The sequence below is a fragment of the Idiotropiscis lumnitzeri genome, chromosome 21 (genome assembly GCF_059441095.1).
Source record: "Idiotropiscis lumnitzeri isolate Australia: NSW breed Sydney's pygmy pipehorse chromosome 21, RoL_Ilum_1.0, whole genome shotgun sequence".
Classification (NCBI taxonomy): Eukaryota; Metazoa; Chordata; class Actinopteri; order Syngnathiformes; family Syngnathidae; genus Idiotropiscis; species Idiotropiscis lumnitzeri.
The window spans coordinates 9,242,265-9,263,516 of NC_142411.1; the positions used below are offsets into that span (position 1 = coordinate 9,242,265).

The 21,252-nt window shown below is 39.6% G+C and overlaps 1 protein-coding gene and 1 pseudogene across 2 annotated transcripts; one reads left to right on the forward strand and one right to left on the reverse strand.

Moving 5' to 3' along the window:
* The first annotated feature begins 1,329 nt into the window (after positions 1 to 1,329).
* LOC148316866 (toll-like receptor 5) lies at positions 1,330 to 4,250 on the forward strand (annotated as a pseudogene). The gene is made up of 2 exons (XR_015840102.1): positions 1,330 to 1,434; positions 2,506 to 4,250. The product of XR_015840102.1 is annotated as a toll-like receptor 5 (transcript).
* Positions 4,251 to 5,317: 1,067 nt separating this feature from the next.
* On the reverse strand, positions 5,318 to 19,688 carry kif3ca (kinesin family member 3Ca). Its single transcript, XM_088286048.1, has 8 exons — positions 17,786 to 19,688; positions 9,807 to 9,908; positions 9,622 to 9,744; positions 9,252 to 9,370; positions 8,985 to 9,101; positions 8,776 to 8,884; positions 8,194 to 8,339; positions 5,318 to 7,605 (listed from the first exon to the last, which is right to left on the reverse strand). The coding sequence occupies exons 1-8, from the start codon at positions 19,190 to 19,192 to the stop codon at positions 7,518 to 7,520; spliced, it is 2,211 nt and encodes a 736-aa protein (XP_088142174.1). The 5' UTR covers positions 19,193 to 19,688; the 3' UTR covers positions 5,318 to 7,517.
* Positions 19,689 to 21,252: the final 1,564 nt, after the last annotated feature.

The window sequence follows — 21,252 nt, forward strand, 5'->3', positions numbered from 1 at the left end:
CTGATAACTTTCACGGACATATTATGACATTATTTTTCTGAATAGAAAAAGCTTCTTAAACATTAGATGCCATTGGCCAGCTTCGTTGCAAATTACTATCAGAGCACATATCCGCTTTTTAAAACTAATTTTAATCAGGAAAAAAATATATTAGCTAGCATTTAAAATTTCATAAAATCGTTTTGGATAAATCAGTATATAACTTATTTTTTCTAAAAAATAACACTTTCTAGTCAGAAATATAGCCACGCCCCCTGTCCGCTCAAAATCATTGTATATACATTGTTAATAACTTCCAAAAACGGCTATTACTCTGCACCAAAATAAAGAGGACATATTTGATTATGACCACTTCAACCTATGAAAATGTCGCAAGGATTACACACTCCATGACACTGAGGAAGGGGGGAAGGGGCGTGGCCAAACTACAAATTTCCAGGTCCTGTATTTTTCAGTCATATTGTATGACAGTTATGGCGAATGTTATCCTGATTAAAAAAAAACACACATAATGAGCTGGTTGATAAATGGACATTCCCGGATGGATGATCCGTGTATGTTATTCATAGGAAGGGAGGGAAAACCTAGAGAAAATCCATGCAAGCACAGGCGGAGAACATACAAACACCACACAGCATGGCTAAGATTTTAAGTACGCCGTCACTATTTAAAATATTGAGATCAAAGTTTGCCTTGGGGGAGAACTGGATGTAGCAAGTGCCCTTTTTACTAACTTCCATTGTCCAATCGTTGTGAAATTCACCAGCAATGTGTGATCAAATGGCACACAAACACATACCAGAAACTCAGTTTGCACTGATTTAGGAAGATTGATTTTTGCATTTGTGTGCATTTTACAGGACTTTTCACTTTCAAACCAAGTTAGAGTGAGACGAAATGATTCAGAGGACCAGGAGTGTTTTAAAAATTAATTGGTACGTGTTATGTAGGCAATACAAACAAGTGACACTGGCACATATGAACACTGGAGACGTCACATTGACATAATCACTGAGTGGGAACTGCAATAAGGCAAAAAAAAATATTTTTAATGGGTTTTTTGTGTGTGCAATGCTAAAGTGTCAACTTGATATTTTTGATTGATTGAACAAAAATTTTTGAAAACCACAAAACTGCAATTCAGGACACTGACAGTTTTACAAAACAACAGAATAAAGGACAGCGGGAAATGATCTTTCCCTCCTGTTGCAAACCTGGACTCCGTAAATGAACGGGGAAATCCAGTTCTGCGTCATGTTTACGTTTGTAGGTAAATCCAATGTCCATTATGAGTGAGATAAAAACACATCTAACAGACTTTGATGTGTACTTTGCAGATCAACAACTACTTAGAGAAGAGCTAATTTTCATCTGAGAAACAAGATGATGAGCATATTTGCCTTTTCGGTGGTCGTCATCTTTGTCTTCCAAGAGGTAGGAATACTTAATTCCAACATCTCTATTTCGTTTTTGCCTCCATGTCAAGAAAAAAAAATCGGAACCTACTATTCAATTTCCAGTTTTCAATAATGCAAAAATACAGTCTATGTATTCTTTGCTATTAAATTGTATTAAAGTGGTCATTCTTGAAAACGAATTAAAATTTGATATAATATATGACATGTTTTCCCTATCTTTGATAATCCTCATTTTGAATAAACATTAATTGGGTTTTCATTTAAAAAAATGTACAAACAAGATTGGGTGAAAAGTAGCAATGAACAGTAACCTTGATGCCTCCTCTTGTAAAAAAAATGATTAACTTCAGAAAAGTGCAAAGTTCTTTCCATCCATTACTACATTGCCAATCAAACGCAGAGATATGAACAGAGCGGAGTTGGGAATTGATTCCATGTCAACTTTGATTAATAGAACTAATTATTTCAAACATGAACAGTCAAATTAAAAGAACCAAACAAAGTAAAATGAAAATAAAAATGGATTACACACCATAGTATTATTAATATAATTATTATTTCTTCATTTATTACTAATTGCTGTCAAAAAATGATTTACACTAACCACTACACAAAAAAATCGCATTATTGAGCGAATGTCCTTAAAGGACACTAATAATATATACCGTATTTTCGGGAGTATAAACTGCTACTTTTCCCCCCCTATATTTAGAAGCACGTGGCTAATACAGTGGTGCGGCTTTTCTGTGGATTTTTCTTTCACCGGTAGGGGCGCACTATAGTTCTGAAACACACTAAATAAATCTAAATTCTTTTCCTCTTGGGTGTTAAAAGGCACTGTTTTAACAATATGTCTATGTACCCTGATGTGCATTCAGAGTTCTAAATCGTTCTGTACATGCAGTGAACAACAATTTTTTTTCAACATGGGAAACTGTGGCTTATAGCCTTGGTGCGGCTTGTGTATATATATATATATATATATATATATATATATATATATATATATATATATATATATATATATATATATATATATATATATGAATAATTCATCATTTGAACTAATCCAGTTCAAAATTTACAGGTTCCAGGCTGCCTCTCATCCTGCTCCATAACTGGCTTAGTAGCCAACTGCGCCTTTAAGAACCTGCACTGGATTCCTTCCCTACCTCCCAACATCACCCACCTGTACTTGGAGATGAACCACATCGGTGAGATTAACACCACCTCGTTGTCCCACCTGGAGATGTTGCAAGAGCTGGACTTGGGTCATCAGTATTCAACTCTAGTGATCAGAAACAATGCATTCAGCACACAAAGACATCTCAGGAAGTTGGTGCTGGGTTTCAATATGAGGCTTCAACTGGAGCCGCGAGCCTTTTTGGGATTGTTGAGTTTGCAGAGTCTCTACCTGGATTACTGCTCACTTGATGAATCCATCCTGGAGGAAAACTATCTGCAGCCGCTTACTTCATTAGAGACTCTTGACCTATTTGGTAACAAGATAAAGAGACTCCAGCCTTCACTGTTCTTTTCCAATATGACAAATCTGAAACATTTGAATCTAAAACTGAATAGAATCAACAAATTATGTGAGGCTGATCTAGCTGCCTTCCAGGGAAAGCAATTTGAATCTTTGAATTTAGACTCCAACAACCTTCAGGCTATGTATAATGAAAGCTTTGATCCGCGTATTTGTGGGAACCCTTTCAAAGGAATATCTTTTGGAACACTTGACTTATCCCATAATGGCTTCAGAATAGGTAACTTAAAGCTATTTTTCAAAGCTATCGAGGGCACTAACATCTCTCATCTCAAGATATCAGGACACATAGGTAAAGGTTTTTCATTTAGCAATCTCCTGGATGTGGACAGAAGCACTTTTGAGGGCCTACGGACTAGCTCGATCAGCACGTTGGATCTGTCCAAAAACAGAATATTTGCGTTACAACAGGGAGTTTTCAACCCACTACCAAAAACTCGACTTATTGACCTCTCTAAAAACCAACTCAATCAAATACACAAAAATGCCTTTGAAGGGCAGGAACATTTAAAAAAGCTTAACCTGTCTAATAATTTGCTCGGGGATATCCGCGCTCACACTTTTGCTCCTCTGAGGGACCTCAAAGTGTTGGACCTCTCTTATAATCACATCGGTATTTTTGGCTATCAGGCATTTCGCGGACTTTTTAATCTGGAATTTTTAAATCTGACTGGAAACTCTCTCAGAGAGATTGGCTTCCCCGGCACTCTGCCGAGTTTGAGTAATCTTAATTTGAATGACAATAAATTGACCTTTGCAGCGGTGGACAGAATCACAGCATTTGCACCAAATGTCACATATTTGAACATTCAGAACAACAGGGTCGAAAACCTGCAGGGTGTGTACACTTTTTTGACGAAGATGAAAAAACTCCAGCATCTTTTTTATGGAGGGAACCCCATCAAGTGGTGCACAATTCATACACAAGCTTCTGAAAATAAAGAGAGTAGACTCAAAGTGTTAGATCTTCACCGCAGTAACTTGCAGTCAATTTGGACTCAAGGCAAATGCCTCAATCTGTTCGCAGGTCTTCCCCATTTGGTCAGTCTGAGCTTGAGCTCCAACAACTTGCGCTTTCTCCCTGAAGGCATCTTCAAAGGTCTCCCCTCACTTCTTGGGTTGGACCTATCATCCAACACTTTAACATATCTCCAGCCTGATGCATTCCCTAAAAGCCTAAAATTACTTAACCTCGCTAACAACTTCATAGCGTCACCCGACCCGGCCGTCTTCCGTACGCTTAACGTCCTCAATTTAAATATGAACCGATTCCACTGTAATTCAAACCTGACAAACTTCTTAATTTGGATTAAGGAAACAAACATAACCTTTTTGAGTCCCGCTGAAGACTTCAGATGTGAATTTCCTATTGCTTTCTATAAAGCGTCGTTGTTGGATTACTTCACTCAGCTACTTGGAACTTAAAATGTAACATACAAATTTATAATTGTGTCATTCTTTTAATAGGGCCCAATTTGGGCATTTTCTTGAGCATTGAAACTTTTCCCAATTTGAACCAGAATCTGAGAGGTTATTATAGTTTTGGAGGAGCAGGAATATATTTAGTTTGAACACCAGAGAGCAGCATTGAGCTAATAATGACAGCAACCTGAGACGACACGGACCAGTCTATGTGACGTATCATAAAGGACCAGATCCATTAAATTCTAGAGACACGGCAATATATTTACAGGTATAGAATGGAATGAATAATAGATAGTATTCGAATAATTGTGGTAAATAGAAACAAACATTTTGTTTTAAATTATGAGCAAGAACATGGTTTGAGTTTGTCTGAAATTTTGTTTCACGACTGTACCACTCACTGCAGTATCACATGATCAAAAAGTATACTCGCGTTGAAAATGCACACTGGTCATGAAATATTTAATTGCAAGGCAGGGATGGGGGGGGCGGCGGTGAGGAAGAGGCTTCTTCTTTGCCTGTAATTCATCTGCTGATAAGACTCACGTTGCATGAGGGAAATTCAATTCCCTATTGTGTGCGTGTGACTGCGCGTGTGTATTTTTGTTTCTAAGAAGACAGTCCTACTCCATGATTTGTCACAGCCGACAATAAAATCACAACAATTAATCCGTGTATTTATGATATATGTTGTAATTTTTTCATTGTATTTTTTTCATCACCAATGGAGAATCTCTTAAAACTCTGTGTCTAAGTAAAAACTGAAAATAAAAGGAATACAAATTAATAGATGTTAAAATATCTATTATTTTATACATTGATATATATATATATATATATATATATGTATATATCAAGGTAAAAAAGAAAAACATGCAACCATAAATACACGCATGATGAAATAGCAATAGTTATGACTACGGAATGCTTGTGTCAGTGCTTTTATTCATGTTTTTTTTTTATCCAGACAGATGAGCTCAGCACTACTGGTTTTTGCTATTTTACAACCATTATAGATATGAGACCACTCCCCCTCCTCCTATCCATTCCTCAACTGGCAGGTTACCATGGAGACTGGCTCCGTATTCCACCTCCTCCAACAGTCGTTCCTCACTTCCGGATTGTCTTTGGCTCACTGCTTCCATCCATCCCCCCACTTCTTTTTTTTTTCCCCCATCGGCATGTCACTTTCTACCTCCCCCACAACCCTCTCACGGTCATACAATATTTGACAAGGCCGACACAAAACAGTGACTTAACTGACACGTGTATAACAAGGTTTATACACAGAGACAATGTACAAAGACATAATTATTAACATAATTTCATTTTTTTTTTCAAAATCACATTCACCCTGCCTTTACCGTCAGCGCTATAATGTAAATAGTTTCCTCTTGATGTTGCATGAAATAGGACAAATGAACAGTAGACAGGAAAATGCATCACTAATGTACAGTTGTCAATTAAAGGGGAAGCCAACCCAAAACAATTCTTAATAAAGAATATGTTGTATGCAGCCCCACTATTTGAAAGATGGCAATCTGATTAATATTGTGTTTGTGGAATATGAGTTAAGCCGCAAAATCCACTTGTTTTTGTACATCTCAAGGGGCTGTCATTTAGTCACTTCCGTTGACTGAAAATGACATCACAGTTGCTCAGGGCTCAGGAGCAATCACGGCTTACCTGTTTTCCCCCTGAGATGGCTTAAAAACAGGTGGATTTTGCTGATTAACTTCTACTCCACACAGACAATATGAATCAGAATGTCATGTTTAGACTAGTGAAGGCTAATAGAACATATTATTGCAAAGATTTTTTTCGGGGGTTGACTTTCCCTTTAATGAAAATCTACCCTGACTAAGAGTTCTACACTTAATAGTCACGCCAATATTTAAAATCAAATTGTATTCATTCACTAATGCAATATTAACGTGCAAAATCCATTGCATTGCACACGCCAACACAATCACTTCACACCAACATTATTCATTTCCATTTATCTATCATTAAAGGTAAACTGCATGGAACATTCATTGAACGTCATGAATGTGAACATTTGGGTGAAGCCTCTAAGCATTTCCGGAATTGGGTCAATTAGTTGCTCCGATTGGGATCATCACACACATCTGCAGTGGAAATATCATTCCACCATATACCAAAATCTATTTTCGTCTGTATTCTTTGTTAGATTGGATGGAACCCTTAATAGGGTCCTCATACTTGGACATTAAAGATTTCAATGGAAGAATTACAATACAAATGTTATTATATTTTTTAAACCTAAACAACTCATCCCATTTCAGAATAATAAGCATTTAACATCATTTTCTTTCAACATATTGCTTTAAACATTTCCTTTTTTTAATGATCATTTCCTTTCATCACCGATTGGCTGAGTGAAATCACGTGGTTATAAGGTATTAGGCTTGTGGCAAATATCGGAATAATGTTATATTGATCAAATATTCTTTTTGAAGGGAGGAAATTCCTTCCTTTCCAAGCCAGTAATACATGATTCTTTTTCACACAACAAACAGACTGAATTAATGCCTCTGTAGGTTGCAGCCAACTCGCGGACTCCATTTTGCTTCAATTTCCTCAAGAGTTCATGTGGTCAGTGCATCTGCCACAATTTTTACGATGACTTGATTTGTGTGTGATCAGACGTATATTCCTGCTTTTTAAATCAATGTTAAGGCATGTTTATCTTTTAAATTACATATTGTGACTTAATTCACCCACGACACAACACGAGGATATTTTTCGACGGTGAAAGAAAAAAAAAAAAGACACATGGACATTACTTCTTTGCGGGAATGCATTATGTCATTTCATTTTAACCCTTAAACACGCAAATACATTAAATATATACATTGATATCATATACAGGATAGAAGCCACTTTGGTGACACACAAGCATACGCACACCCGCACAGAAATTTACGACTCTCTTTGCTGTCTCACATGCAACGAAGGTTCAGTTTGTTTCTTTTGATGAGCTTTCGATGGTCGCTCAGTTCCCTGCAACCAGTTTTTGTTGCTCAAAAGGTGTTTTTGTATGTCCGAGCACCAAATTCTGCAGCAAAATAAATAATAAAAACACACGTTGCTAAAGCTTCAACGGTTCACTGCGCCGACGCAGGCATGGCAGTGGTACAAGACGAAAGGGAAACATTAGAAGAGGAAGAAGAGAGAGACTTTTGGCTTTGACACCTGGAAAAAAACAAAAAAAACCCGACTATTTAAAACCAGTGTATGTCAAACAAATTACTGAAAAAGCTGAATCACAGGTTAACAAGATTATACATGAACAATGAGATTAAACGCTGCTGAGAGAGTGATGGGGGTGGCTAATCCTGAATAATTCCATTTCGATGCGTTACGTTAAACCATTGACACTCGCCAGAAATGGACTGAGCAGTAAAAACGGATCTTTCCATTAAGAGCGAATGCATTACATGAACTTAAGTGCATATTACTCATTCACACACCGATGGCAGTGGTTGCCAGGTCAAGGTCGGCCACTCTATCCTTCTGAGCAATCTCCGTGAACTGATGCCTAAAGGCTGCTGATGATTAATAATGACTACCTCAGATCATGCCAGACTTTTTTTATACAGAGTATAAATTGACTAAAAAAATGTTTTTTCTTTTACACAACGGCTAGGAATTATGCCACGTGTAATGCACATAATTCAATGTACTATGCATCTGTTAATTAAATTAAATATATATGTACATTCAAATAAACATATTTTATACAATTAAAAAAATATTTTTTTTTGTTACTATTTGTCTTACCAGGATCGAGATTTATGAACGCCTCTGTTGTTGGTAGGAGAGATGTCCACAGAGGAGCTTCGGCGCAGCTCTGCATCCTTTAAACGACCCAGTGAGGCGGTGTTTGGAGCGTTCATGTCCAGCTCCAGAAACATGATGTTCTCAGCCTTAACACACATAAACACTGCCATATAAACTTAACTGCAGGCTAAAATGATAAAATAATGTTTATTTCAATCACATGATGCTATACTTTTATGGCTTGTGCAATGGTTTCAATAGTTGCATGTTTTTTTTTTATTACCTTATGTGTTCTGATTCCATGATTTGCTTTAGCCGTGGACAACTACGATTTAATGCCTAAAACCATTTTGAGGTACAGTTTCAAATACCCAACAAGGCTGTTGGAAAAAATGATAACCACTTTCACTCAAGTTGCAGGTACCGTAAAAAAACTCAGCAAGTGCAGAGAGTATACTTTACATACAGCACGTCTCCTATCTGTGAATTTAATTTATGCCAGTCTGCTTATGCTGCATTTGCATACGTATTGGATTGATGATTATATGATTATTATGTCATTAGCAGGCACACGTTGCTTACCCTGAATCTGTTATTAGCCCCCATCGTTATGGCAACCCTGGCATACTGGCTGATTGGTCTTTTATATCCTACCGCAGATGTTGGCCTTTTCTTCATCTGCAGGGGTTTGCTGTATAGGAGAGGAAGTGAAGGCAGAAATTAAAAATCAATGAGGAACAGGACGTATTACATATTCATGCAGTGTCAATCAATCTATTTAAAACGCCGACCTTTCAGGTGGAACGAGTGGCTGGAACTTCCACTGATCCTCTTCAGGGTCAAAAGTCATTCTGCTCATGATCTTATTCTTCTCCTCTGGAGGGATGAAGTTCTCGATGATTAAATACCTACACAAGAAAATGATAAAACAAATGTGCCCACATCAATACCCTGGTTTTAACACGTAACACACTAGTGGATTTTTGTCAGAATGGATTGCATATCTTTGAAATATATTTCACAAGGAATTTAAATGATCAAAGCCTTATGATCCTTACTTGAACTTGAGCTCTCTTGTGAGCTCGTTCTGCGTTTGCTCCAGCTCCTGTCGGCTCCTCACGTGCTCGTCATTTACATCCTGGATCTCCGCTTTGATGCATTGGAGCTTGGCGTACAACTATGAGGAGAGAAATAGAAATCAAATTAGGTGCATCTCAGTCACCTTTAGAGACAACAGTGGAGATACTGGTGAAAAGAGAAATGGAATGCTGCAATTGTGCTTTTCCTCCAGATTTCAGCTTGCGAAGAAAGGACCCTCAGAAATGTGAGAAAGTCATTTTACAGGCTAGGACAGTACAGTGGAATAGTGTTGGGAGGTTGGGAGCTCTGTAGCATATGCCACTGGGTGTTCACTGTTGGAATGTCTACCTTTTTGAGTTTTTTGGTTTTGGCCTCGACCTCTTGCTGCAGAGAAGTAAAAGTCTCCCTCAGCTCCAGTGTTTCATCATCCTGAACCATCATCTGCTGCTGCATCTCTCTCTCGCTGCGTGACTGTTAGAAGAACAACAATGACAATCTGCAGCCATCCAGTTACATTCTGCAAAGACGCATACCTGCTCTGCAATCTCCTGCCTTTTCACCTCCAGCATTTTCTGTTGCTCATTCGTGTGGTCGATTATGTTCTTTCCGCCGACCAGCAGCTTGCTCTCCATTGCCTGGAATAGAGAAACAAGAGCCTGCAGTCAATACGTAACACAAAGCACATCAAATACAGCTTCAACCTCTCTATGACTGGCCCCGCAAAAATAAGATGACACGGCACGTCTCAAGGTTTTTATTTTTACCGGTTAAAAGCAATGAATATTGTGCATATAGCCATACGTTGACTCATTGAGACTTTGACGTGAAATACCGTCAATGGGATCCTAATGAGGAGTGCTGTCGAAATCAATTTCTCTCAACTATATTTTTATGCAACTGTGCAGAGGAAAGTCTTGGCCAACTGTGGTTTGATCATTAAATTCATTTATGTCACAACAATGTGTAAGCTCCTAAAACATGGCGGGCAACCATTACGAGCAGCAAGTGATAGATCAAAGTATTTGTCACATTAATTCATCTACAAAGAATGGCACAAAAGAGAAAAGATGACAAGAAATTATTTAAATTGAATGTATGTATAGACACAACCCCCCACACACACACACTCATTATATATATATATATATATATATATATATATATATGCATATCACACACACTACTAAATACGATTATTAAATAGCGTGCAAAAAGTTTATAAAATGGTGAGTCACTGATGGTGTAGTGGTACACTCGCCCGAGTTGTGTGCGGGCAGCGTGGGTTCAGTTCCCACCCAGTGACGGTGTCTATGTCTGCCCTGTGACTGGCTGGCGACCAGTTCAGGGTGTTGTGCGCCTTTCGCCCGTAGTCAGCTGGGATAGACTCCAGCACCCTCCCGCGACCCTGTACAGGATAAGCGGTGTGGATAATGACATGACAAGTTTGTAAAATTTGTCAAATGCAAAAATTGTTACACCGATGATTCATTGTACAAGGTAAATATTTTTTGGTGATCAAAAAAAATTTAAAATTCAGTTTGAGAATCGCTGGCATTGAAAGACGGTAATATAGTGAAAATATGACTTTTAAAGGGCATATATAGAAATTGTTATTCACACATGCACTGCACTTTTAGTTTGTTGGGCTGATGGAGCATCGCGCCATGCTGACAAGGCAGATGGAAGTGGGCAGCACGAACAGCCCCATGATGGCACTAAGCTACAACAAGCTGAGCTGCGCCCCAGTCTGATGAATTAAACATCGACCGGGCGCGTCAATAAAAACCTCATTAATCTTGCTTCATGGCTGATACGTAGACTGTAAAGTCAGTTAATCGTAAGGGAGCAAATTATTTCTCATCTCTCTACCGCTGTACATAAAGTCCACATATCAATGCATCATGATCGGGGTGTAGCTTAAATGTTTGTTGATACTCATCCTGTTTTACATTCCTAAATGGCACGTGATATAGTGAACGTAACAATATTGTCGGTGAAAAATTGCAAATTTTAAGATACCATATAAAAAAAATTTTTTTTCAGTTTAATCCTCCCACACATTATAAACACATTTAAACTCATTAAAAGCAAAACAAGCTAATTTTAGTAAACATATTTGTTCACTAAAGAAATACATTCATTGAAAATTCTATAAATATTGGAGTGTCTGAGCGTTAGATATGTGCCTTTAGGAGGTGGGGCCTGGTCAGGTGGGTTAGCACATCTGCCTCACAGTGGCGCACTCCCAGGTTCCAAGTTCAGGACTTCCCGAGTGAAGTTTGCATGTTCTCTCTGTGCGTGTGAGTTTTTTTCCCCTCCCGCATTCCAAAAACATGCATGTTATATTAATTAAACTCTAAATTGTCCAAGGGTGTTAATACAAGACTAAATCTGCCTCTGCCTAAATAACTTTGAGACAGTTCAAAGAAAATGGACATCAGCAATACTTTGTAAAAATTCACTCGCTCCTACAGTGTAATGAGAAAAAAAAAAAAGAAAAGCGCCCCTATAGATGGGGAGGCCACATTCTTGCCTCTGGCAAACAATCAAGTATGTGTTTAAACTGTAAGCGAGCTGTACATTCGGTGAACTTGCACATACCACACTGTGCTGCTGTCCACTTAATTACATGAGAGAACAGAAAACGCACAAACACTTGTGCAACGGGTTACAGTGGAGTCCTTCAGAGAGAACGCGACAAGGCTTTTACAGAAAGCCTCTTTGTTGAAGGAGCTGCCTTTGTCTTCTGTCTCTGTGTGTGTTTGTTTCCATCTCCGTGAGGACAAACAATATTTTAAAACCAACAGGGGGGCAGGGGCACGTGCACCGGCAGGACCAGCCAACTTAAGTGGGCAGTTTGAGGCCTTCAGACTTTTGGGAACGGTTGTGAGCTTTGCAAAGAGGCGCTCTGGAATGTATCAAAACGCTGCTGTACTGATGTATCATGTTACAGCTTGAAAAAGATGTGCGTGTGGACGTGCTTCGCTGTCCTTTTTGTTCAATCATATTCATTGTGCTCCATTAATGGGCTGATTCATGTTAAGGGGGGGGGGGGGGTCCTCTCATGCATGTTCCTTTCTCCTCATAGGCTGCTTATTGTTATGGAGGAGAGTACTGTACATGCAGCCTTTAGGTCAGTCAGCATTTTAAATGAGTGCCTTGGGATTTTCTGTAATAGGTACAATAAATAATAGAAAATATAAGGCCAAATTATTCAGACTCTGGTCACAGTTTGAGCTGAAGCAATATTTGTTGCATATTTCCCGACAAAAGGTCAAAACATTAATAAGTGTCATTTATTTTTATGTTTTGTTACGTGGTGGGTGCACGCGGATTGGTAATATACCCAACTCAATTTTGTTTTTTTAGACAACTTTGAGTAAATGTGGTACCTAGCGAAAACAAGAGTAGTGGTTCTCAAACCTTTTACTCCAAGTACCATCTCATAATATACTTCGAACAAGGCTAAGGAATAACATTTATTTTTTACAAGGAGCACAGTGGGCATAAGTAGAAGATTAAGGGGCACACAATTGTAAATATTCAACCCACTCATTTTTACTACATTGCTAATTAATGGGCTGAAGAGTGGGGTTGAAATTTGTCAACAAAAAATATTCAAGAATAGAAAGAATAATAAAAAAACAGCAAATCTACTGGTTGCACTGGTGCAATTAGATGAAAATTGTAGTTGCACTGTCAAAGGGTTTAGGGGCAAAATTACACCGTTTAGGGGCAGTCTGGAGCCCTGTAATATGTTTATGCAGAAAAAGTATGTATTGCACATAATGTACAAAATAACTGAAAACTTTTAACTTTTTTTAACTTTTAAAATTCAAACAAAAATATTAATTCATTGGACTTAAAAGTTAAATATAATTTAACTCTATTTACAAATATACTGGCCCTGGAATATGTTTAACTCCATTGGACATTCTTTCTGTTGAAGAGTAAAAAAACCAAAAACAAAATAAAAACATTTCCTAGAGAATGGTTAGTGGTTATTACATGTTGTGTGAAATGCCGTGTGCCAAGATCACGGACTTGGTCAAATTTGACATGCATATTAAGTCTCCTATAAGCCCATTTGAAACCCTGCAAGCATGTTACAGTGCTAAGGGAGTGTCATCTTGCATTCTTTTTATCTTTAGACTGATCAACTTCCTAATGGGAGCCTGAAGAAGAGTGGGAAGAGTTTCATATTAAGGTGCTGGCTCCTTTGAATTTAGACGGCCAATCCTCATGAAGCCAAGGTCTGCAGGGAGCGACTGAGCTATAAATACAACATGACGACAACAGGTCTTGCGTCAGCAACAGAAAGACCCAAAGAAGACGGAGACAAAGAGGAGGGTTTGAAGTTGAAAGGTAATGACAGAAGACAGGAGAAAATCAGAAAGGTTAAGCAATCTCGCTAAAATACGTAAATGGGAAGTTTTAATTGTAGTTTATGTTGTTTTCATCAAACTAGCAGTTTCATCTTAGAAAGAAGATTGCTTCCATTAGCTCTACAGCACTCTCAATCTCATATCACTGTACACATACAGACACGCACAACATCAATATTTCAGTGAGGTCCTCACTGATGAAAGACCGGGAGCAGACATGGGATGTTTTTGTTCATCAGCCTACATGCGCACACAAGCACCATCTCACAGGCCCTTTCCTTCACTGATGAAACAGGAAGGCGGAAAAAAGGCAAAGCAGGAAACAGTCAATCTGCCACTAAAAGAATGTACATATTGTCTACATGTGGACCTGAGTTGAGGTGCGGTTCAGAGAAAGCGTGTGTATGTTTCTGATGCTGGCATTGTTGTTTTGTGACGGGCTAAAAAGCTCGCACGACATGACGTGATCTTGTGTGAGTCGCAATGGAAAGGATGTGTGCCAAACTACACATTCAAAATGCGGTCTACCAACTGGCACGATCCTCATATCCCAAAATCCGGAAGTCGGCATGATGTAAAACACCCAAAATACATGGATACTGCTTCTTTTCTGAGTTCCTTAACGTGTTCTAGTTTTGAATGACGGATGAGCGTAAAACACTTTACAGTGAGATTGGTGAAGACGCTGAAAACAAATGTATCTTGCTGATGCCCCGCAGCCATCATGACAAAGAAACAAGAAACCCAAGAATGACTAGGACAAAGGACTATGATACCGTTTTGACCTAGAAAAGTGACTAAGTATAGTCCTGAGTCCTATTCAGGGGAGGCTTCATGTTCTCATCCCTGACAGCTACCATCCGTCCAACCATTGTCTATCAGACGTATCTTGTTCAGTGACACAAGGAAATTAAATCTATCCCAGTTGAAGAAACTCCCGTTTTGAATTCTGGTACATTTTAATCAACTATACATTTCCAGAAAATATTGGACAGTGAACCCCGGCCTATTTAGTCAAACTCAATATTTTATTCGAGATGGATGCGTCAAAGGCATCCAATCTATTGAGGCACAGCTGTGACGTGAAGGTTTATACGACATCAAGAACAACCTCTGTTAAGGACAGTGTACCACAGAGAGAAAGAAAATGCTGGTGAACACCTCAAGCTGTATTACTGAGCAGCATTGTGACTTCAGGACCTGCAAAAAGTTGAATGTACCAATCGTCTAATTACTTTGCTGATGTGCAAATGTCAAAAACAATTACTGACCAGGAGTCAGCAGACATCAATGGAACTAAGTCCGATCATCAGCGGAACTGTTGCTAATTTCTTATGATTATCATGACACGTTTTTCTTTCTCAACATTGCACCAGACTCCAAATGAGGAAAATAATTAATTATGCAAAGTAGAAACACTTTAACTACATATTCAGTATTGCCTCCAAAGCTGTTTTTATTTTAAAAAAAAAAAAAGAACATATCCATGTTTGCCAGCCAGCCGGAAGAGTCTGTTCAGACAGTTTCGACACATTGCAGCTGAACTGAAACGATGCTAACAAGAAAAGATTGGTTGTGAACCAGATATGAACCCGAGAGGTTGCGATTACATGAGCCGACCTGCCAACCTGCAGAACGTACGCTGTCGTCCCTGGTTACAAACTCGCAGAAACGGTCGGAGCGCTGCATGTTGCCATATGACAGCACCCTGCAGAAACACCCCATGACCCAACACAGCCTCACAAGGATGCTCCTGACCTACTTTACTCTTCAATATGTTGTGCTGTTGTGTTCAAAGAGATGCTGACTTAATTGCATTTCAATTTGATCTTATCTATAATTGGTTATTTATAGATTCATCTGCTTCCTGGCCATAGTGCTCGCTCTCTTTGTCAGGCTGACTGCCTGCCTGACGGCCATCGGATTGAGAGATGCCGGTTGTAAGCTGCGGTTGGTAAACTAGTATCAGTTGGTAACCTTCACAGTACACGACAGTGGAACCACAACGTGAAACAATTTGACACCGAACCACAATTATCGGAGGAAGCATGCCGTAAAAAAGAAAGCAGGAGGCTATACACATCTCTATCCTAGCTGCTCAGTAAAACATTGCAAATACGAAAAGAATAGTATGGGGTACTGTATGTTATAGTAAGTCAAATGCAAATGATATTTTCTAGATTTTTTTTTTTTTAATTTCGGTAATTTACAATGTTTCCTTTAACAAAAACAACACAGGTTGTTGGCATGCCCTGAATATGCTAAAACCAAATGCTGCTCAATTATCAATCAAATACCACTTCTACATGACACTTCTACATATGACGACATGTCTGCGCCGCAAAAATATATCTGCTTGAAGCCTTTGGGGACAAGAATATATTCCACCGAATCGGCTTTTTCAATGCCGTGACAACGGGGCTCTCTAAAGCAGTAAACACGCAGACTGCCACGTCTGACTTAAATAAATTAATAAATCCTTCCCTTCCAACCTATTCCATTTTTCTCATGATGGACAACAGGGCACTCTAATGTGGTTGCGTCACCAACCTATCTGAAAGGAAGATTATTTTTTTTTTGCTATGCAGACATAAGTAACTAGCTAACATCACAATTGCACCTGGATACCTGCTAACACAAATGGAGATACTCAAGTTTGCATATAAGTGGGGAAGGTGGGTGCGCGCTTGTCTCTATTTTAGCCACACCCCCAAAATCAGGAAACTGATTTTGTCAAACAAGAAATTTAGTCAAATGCCAAGCCCAACCAATGAGTCACTGAGAAAAATTGGCTAAATTGTCTACCTAAAGATTAAGATGAGTGACGTAGAAATATACATACAATAATACATGTGATTTGTTGACCGAAAGCAAGCATAGAATATTGCCTGACAAACAAAAACTTAAAATTTTGGTGTCCCGGGATAAGCAAGCAATCCTCTATGTGCATGTTTCGAGGGACACTGATGCAAGGACAGGAAATACTTGACCTCAATCATCTTCTCCCTCAAGGCAAGGGAGAATTTTGCTGATTCCCGTGCCTGATGCCACTCAGTAGCCACCCAGTCAGCATCAAACATGAGAACTTGCACTGTGCAGCAAGATCACAGAAGATTTGATTCGGTTCAGCAGTATCAGGCACACAGCGCTTTGAAAGAAATCGTGGTGGGAAGGAATATGAAAGGCCTGACGAAGAATTACCAATTACTATTGGTATATCAATTACTTTCGGTTGGAATTTTGCATTGTGAAATTCCAAATAACCTAACAATGTAACTAATACATGAAAATTACCAAAACTGTCTACTGATGGGAGTACTTAGTCTCAGCATGAATGACTTATTGACAGCAAATGACTCGAAAATATGTGCATGAATCAGAGCACCCTGTGACTCACGCTTTTATTACTGGTTGGGAGGTGGCTGGCATTTACATATCTAATGTATGACCACACAGTTCCTGTCTGGATATATTTGCAGCCAGATTGTGGACAAAGACTAGCAAGCTAACAAGCTAAGAGTTACAGCTCGAGCGTAAAAACGGGCGTATTTTGATTTCCGTGCTGATGCAAGCCTTACGACTATAAAGTTGGCTATTAGGAGATTTGTGATGTGAGCATTTGAAGACCGCCTTCCACCACCATTGTATTTTTCTGTGTGTGACACCCCGACACACTCCACAGCTGTGCCGTGACCAGTGGTATGATTAAAAAAAATATGTCTCTGAATGTTCGGGAATCATTTTTCCAAACCCGTATCATTCTGAGCAGAATAACAGAGAGGGACGATAGTTTTTATATTACACCATAGTTGACCAGATGCCAGATTTGAACCCCACCCAGCTCAGAACTTTGGTGAGGATGTGCTAACAACTCCATCAACATGCTGCCTGGCTCTGTTTTTGCTTCAATTTCTTCAAAATACACGGAATCAATTCCACATGATCGACTAATTGATTATGAGGCCTAATGCCAATGGATTAAAGGCTGACCCAGAACAGTAACCAGAGGGAAACTAACACTTTTGTGCGTCCAAGATGAGATGCTGCATGCTCTGCATAATGAACCAACATCAAAAAGATCAGTACACAAAATGTTACCATATACAATTAAAGATTCAGATACTGACCTTGTACTTGGCAGTCAGTTGCTCAGTGGCTTCCTGCTCCTTCCGAAGATCCCCCATCATCCTCTCTTTCTCGCCAAGAAGCCTCTGCTTCTCATCAGCCAGGAGTGATCGATCTCCTCTGATGGCCTCCTTCTCCCTTTCCAGACGCTGCTCTTCTTGCTTCACATACTCCTCAGCGACCTTCTCCACCTCTTCCTCCTCACACTCGGTGTCTTCATCCCCATCTGTATCTGAGCCCTCGTCGTCCAGCCGCTCCTTCTTCTGCTTGCTCCTCCACTTTCGGTGGCTGAGCTGGGCCCTTAGCCGAGCGATCTCCCTCTGAAACTCTCGGAGGAGAGCGTCTTTGGGGTCCTCGTTGACTCGAGGCTGGTTCTGGATGTTCTTGGCTCGATTGGCATAGCGAAGAGTGGTGAGGGTTTCGTCGTAGTGTTGGGGGGCTGGACCTAATGTGGCGACCATGACAGTCTTGGCGTTACCGCCCAAAGAGTCTTGCAAAAGGCGAGTCAGCTTTGAGTCCCGGTACGGCACGTGACCGCTACGCCCGTCGGCAAGTGCGGATATCACGTTCCCTAGTGCGGACAGAGAAAGATTTATCTTAGCCGCTTCTTTCAGGCGTTCCCCCTGGACGCCTGTTTTAGCCTGCCGCTCGCTGCCGGCCAGATCCACCAGGTTGAGGCGCCCAACCCGGATGTGCTTCCTCCCATCTGGACCAGGCTGGCCACACTCTACGGTGATCAGGAATAAGGCGTGGGACCTGGACGAATACTCGTTCATATCGGTGGCTGCAACTGCCCTCGCTTGGTTTCCCACGTTCATCACCTCCTCTATCTCTTTGATGCTCTTGCATACGCAAGAGGTGAGGTCCGGGACATAGACTCCAGATTCCGGACTTTCTCTGAGCTCCAGTCCTCGGGCGTTGGCGTGGTTGGAATCTAGGAGATCCCGGATCTCCTCGCGATAGATCTCGAGGTAGGACGCCCGTACCAGGTACTGCTTATCAGACTGCGAGCGTGAAATGTGCGTAAAGATGTGGTCAAAGGCGTTGGGTATCACACCCCGTTTTTCTGTGTCCAACCACATTCCCTGCATGGTGTACGTCTTCCCTGTTCCGGTCTGTCCATAAGCAAATATGGTACCATTGAACCCAGCTAGCACAGAATCTATTAGAGGCCTAACACTCTCGTCGTAAAGATCTCGTTGTTTGGAATTGGCATCGTAAACTGCATCAAATGTAAACGTTTTTTGGGGTTCGCTGTGTGACGCTCGAGGATTCCTGAGGATCACCTGTCCCAGTCGCAGGTCCATCTGTACAATTCCCCCGGAAGGACCATTGGACTCCTCTTTTCGGTTCAAAGGTCGACATCGAACAACCACCTTAACCGACTCACTGCTCTTATTCTTTGACATGGCTGGCGTCTTGCTGCTACCAGTCACACAATGACAATAGATTTAAATACAAAAAAAAAAAACCTTCCGGGCTACTAGCTTTGTGTCACCATTGGTTTACTTCCCAATAATAAAACATTCAACATGACTTCATGAATATTTCTTCAATAAAATAAATTAGCATATCCTTGTATTTAACAGTGCACATGATAACATGCCATCGTATTGCTTCAATTGCCCTGACTGTCTGTAAATTAGCATAAATGGTATCAGCTCTCACGCGCTGGCTCGACGCTCCATTCCCTCTACGAGTCCACACATGAAGCCAAAAAAATCCCACATTGCCAAAGACAAAAAGACGGACATCTCGCGCATATCTTCTTTTTACACGCCCAGTGGATCCACATCATTAAGTCCTCCACTCAATGATGCTCCGGTGTGGGTCTCCGGGAGACAGATCCTCCTTCCGAACACACACACACGCGCACGTGCACACGCAAGCGAGCGCTTACACACGCGCACAAACACACGCGCAAGCGCAAACGACGCACGCACGCACACAGTCATTTGAGCTCCACGCCCCATATCACTGCGGAGTACAGCAACGCATGATGGGTAATGTAGTTAATCTCCCCAGCAGCTTGTGCACGTTTTTCCCCGAGCTAACAAACGCCATTAAATATTATATGCATATTTATTGGTCAATTAAACAGTATATAAATGAATATATTCACTTAAAGACAATTATAGAAATAATTAAACAAGGTGTTTTAAACCGAGTCATTTTAAGTACTCATACTAAATAGTGTGCAATGTCGTCATGCTATGTTATGTCATATTTTTTACCATATTATAAAAGTAAATACCGTAATTTAAAAAAAGATTATTAAAAAAGGACAAAAAAGCCAACTGTATTTTGAAGCGCTGAGGTTGTAGAAATAAAGTTTGGCAGTATTTGAAATTAGTGAAAAAATATCAAATTAACCCATAATAAGGTTATGACAACCCTTTACCAATACAATTTACTTTCTAAATTTGTCACGGAACGAGGACGTGCAAAATGAATAATCACTGCTATGACTTAACCACGTTGTGGTTAAAAATACAGCCCAACATCGACATCTAGTGGGAGAATAGTAGAAAACACGCTGACCTACAGCTGGTCAATGTCATGAAAAGGCATAAAAAGACCAGGTGGGATTTTCAAAAATAAAAAAAAATTCTCTTGAAACAAACTTCGCCAATGTAATTTCAAGATGATTCACTACAGAGTGGAAAGCCTAAACCACATGAGGAATTTCACATTTGCATTTGTCTCAAATATAAAGCAGACCGATGCAAACAACTTCCCTCGAAGTGGTATTCTAAAAATTTATTATGACAAAAGATGGCTCATGTCATTAGTTTCATCAACTGGTAAAATAAATGACTGTTGGTCATTATGTTTACCTTTGATTCAAAATAATGATCATGATAGACTTGAGGCAAACTCTGTACTTGAACTTTTTTATTTTCCTCTTTAATTACACATGCGTTGCTGTGTATATAAAATAATGGCTGAATGGATTAAATGTAAAGAAATTTAAGCACCATAGTTTATTTGACGAACTTGTCATCCGAGTTTGAATATTACCAGCTGTGAAACTATCAATGCTTGTTTACCACTGTTATTCAAGAGGGGCGAGACGATCCCTCAGGGCCTGTGTAGCAAACTGAAGAATGCAGTGTGATATGGACAATTTCTGTGTTCAGACATGATTTATTGGTGAAAGAAAAGGTCAGCTCTTTATCAAATAATTTTACACCGTTCATAATTTGCACAGATGTCTTTCAGAGAATGCTTCCTAAACCAAAATATATCCTCACTGTAAACCAAGTCCCTCGTAAATTGGCTGATAGAAAATAATGCAACATAATTAATGCATTCATGTCTTTGTAACATTACCTAAAAGCCTCTGTCTAACTTTTCAAAATTAAAAAAAATCGTTGCATATTTAATCAGAAACATTAACTCATAAGTCACTTTATCCAAGAGACTTGTTTTATTGCCACAGCAGCATAACATTGGCTTATAGTGTGAC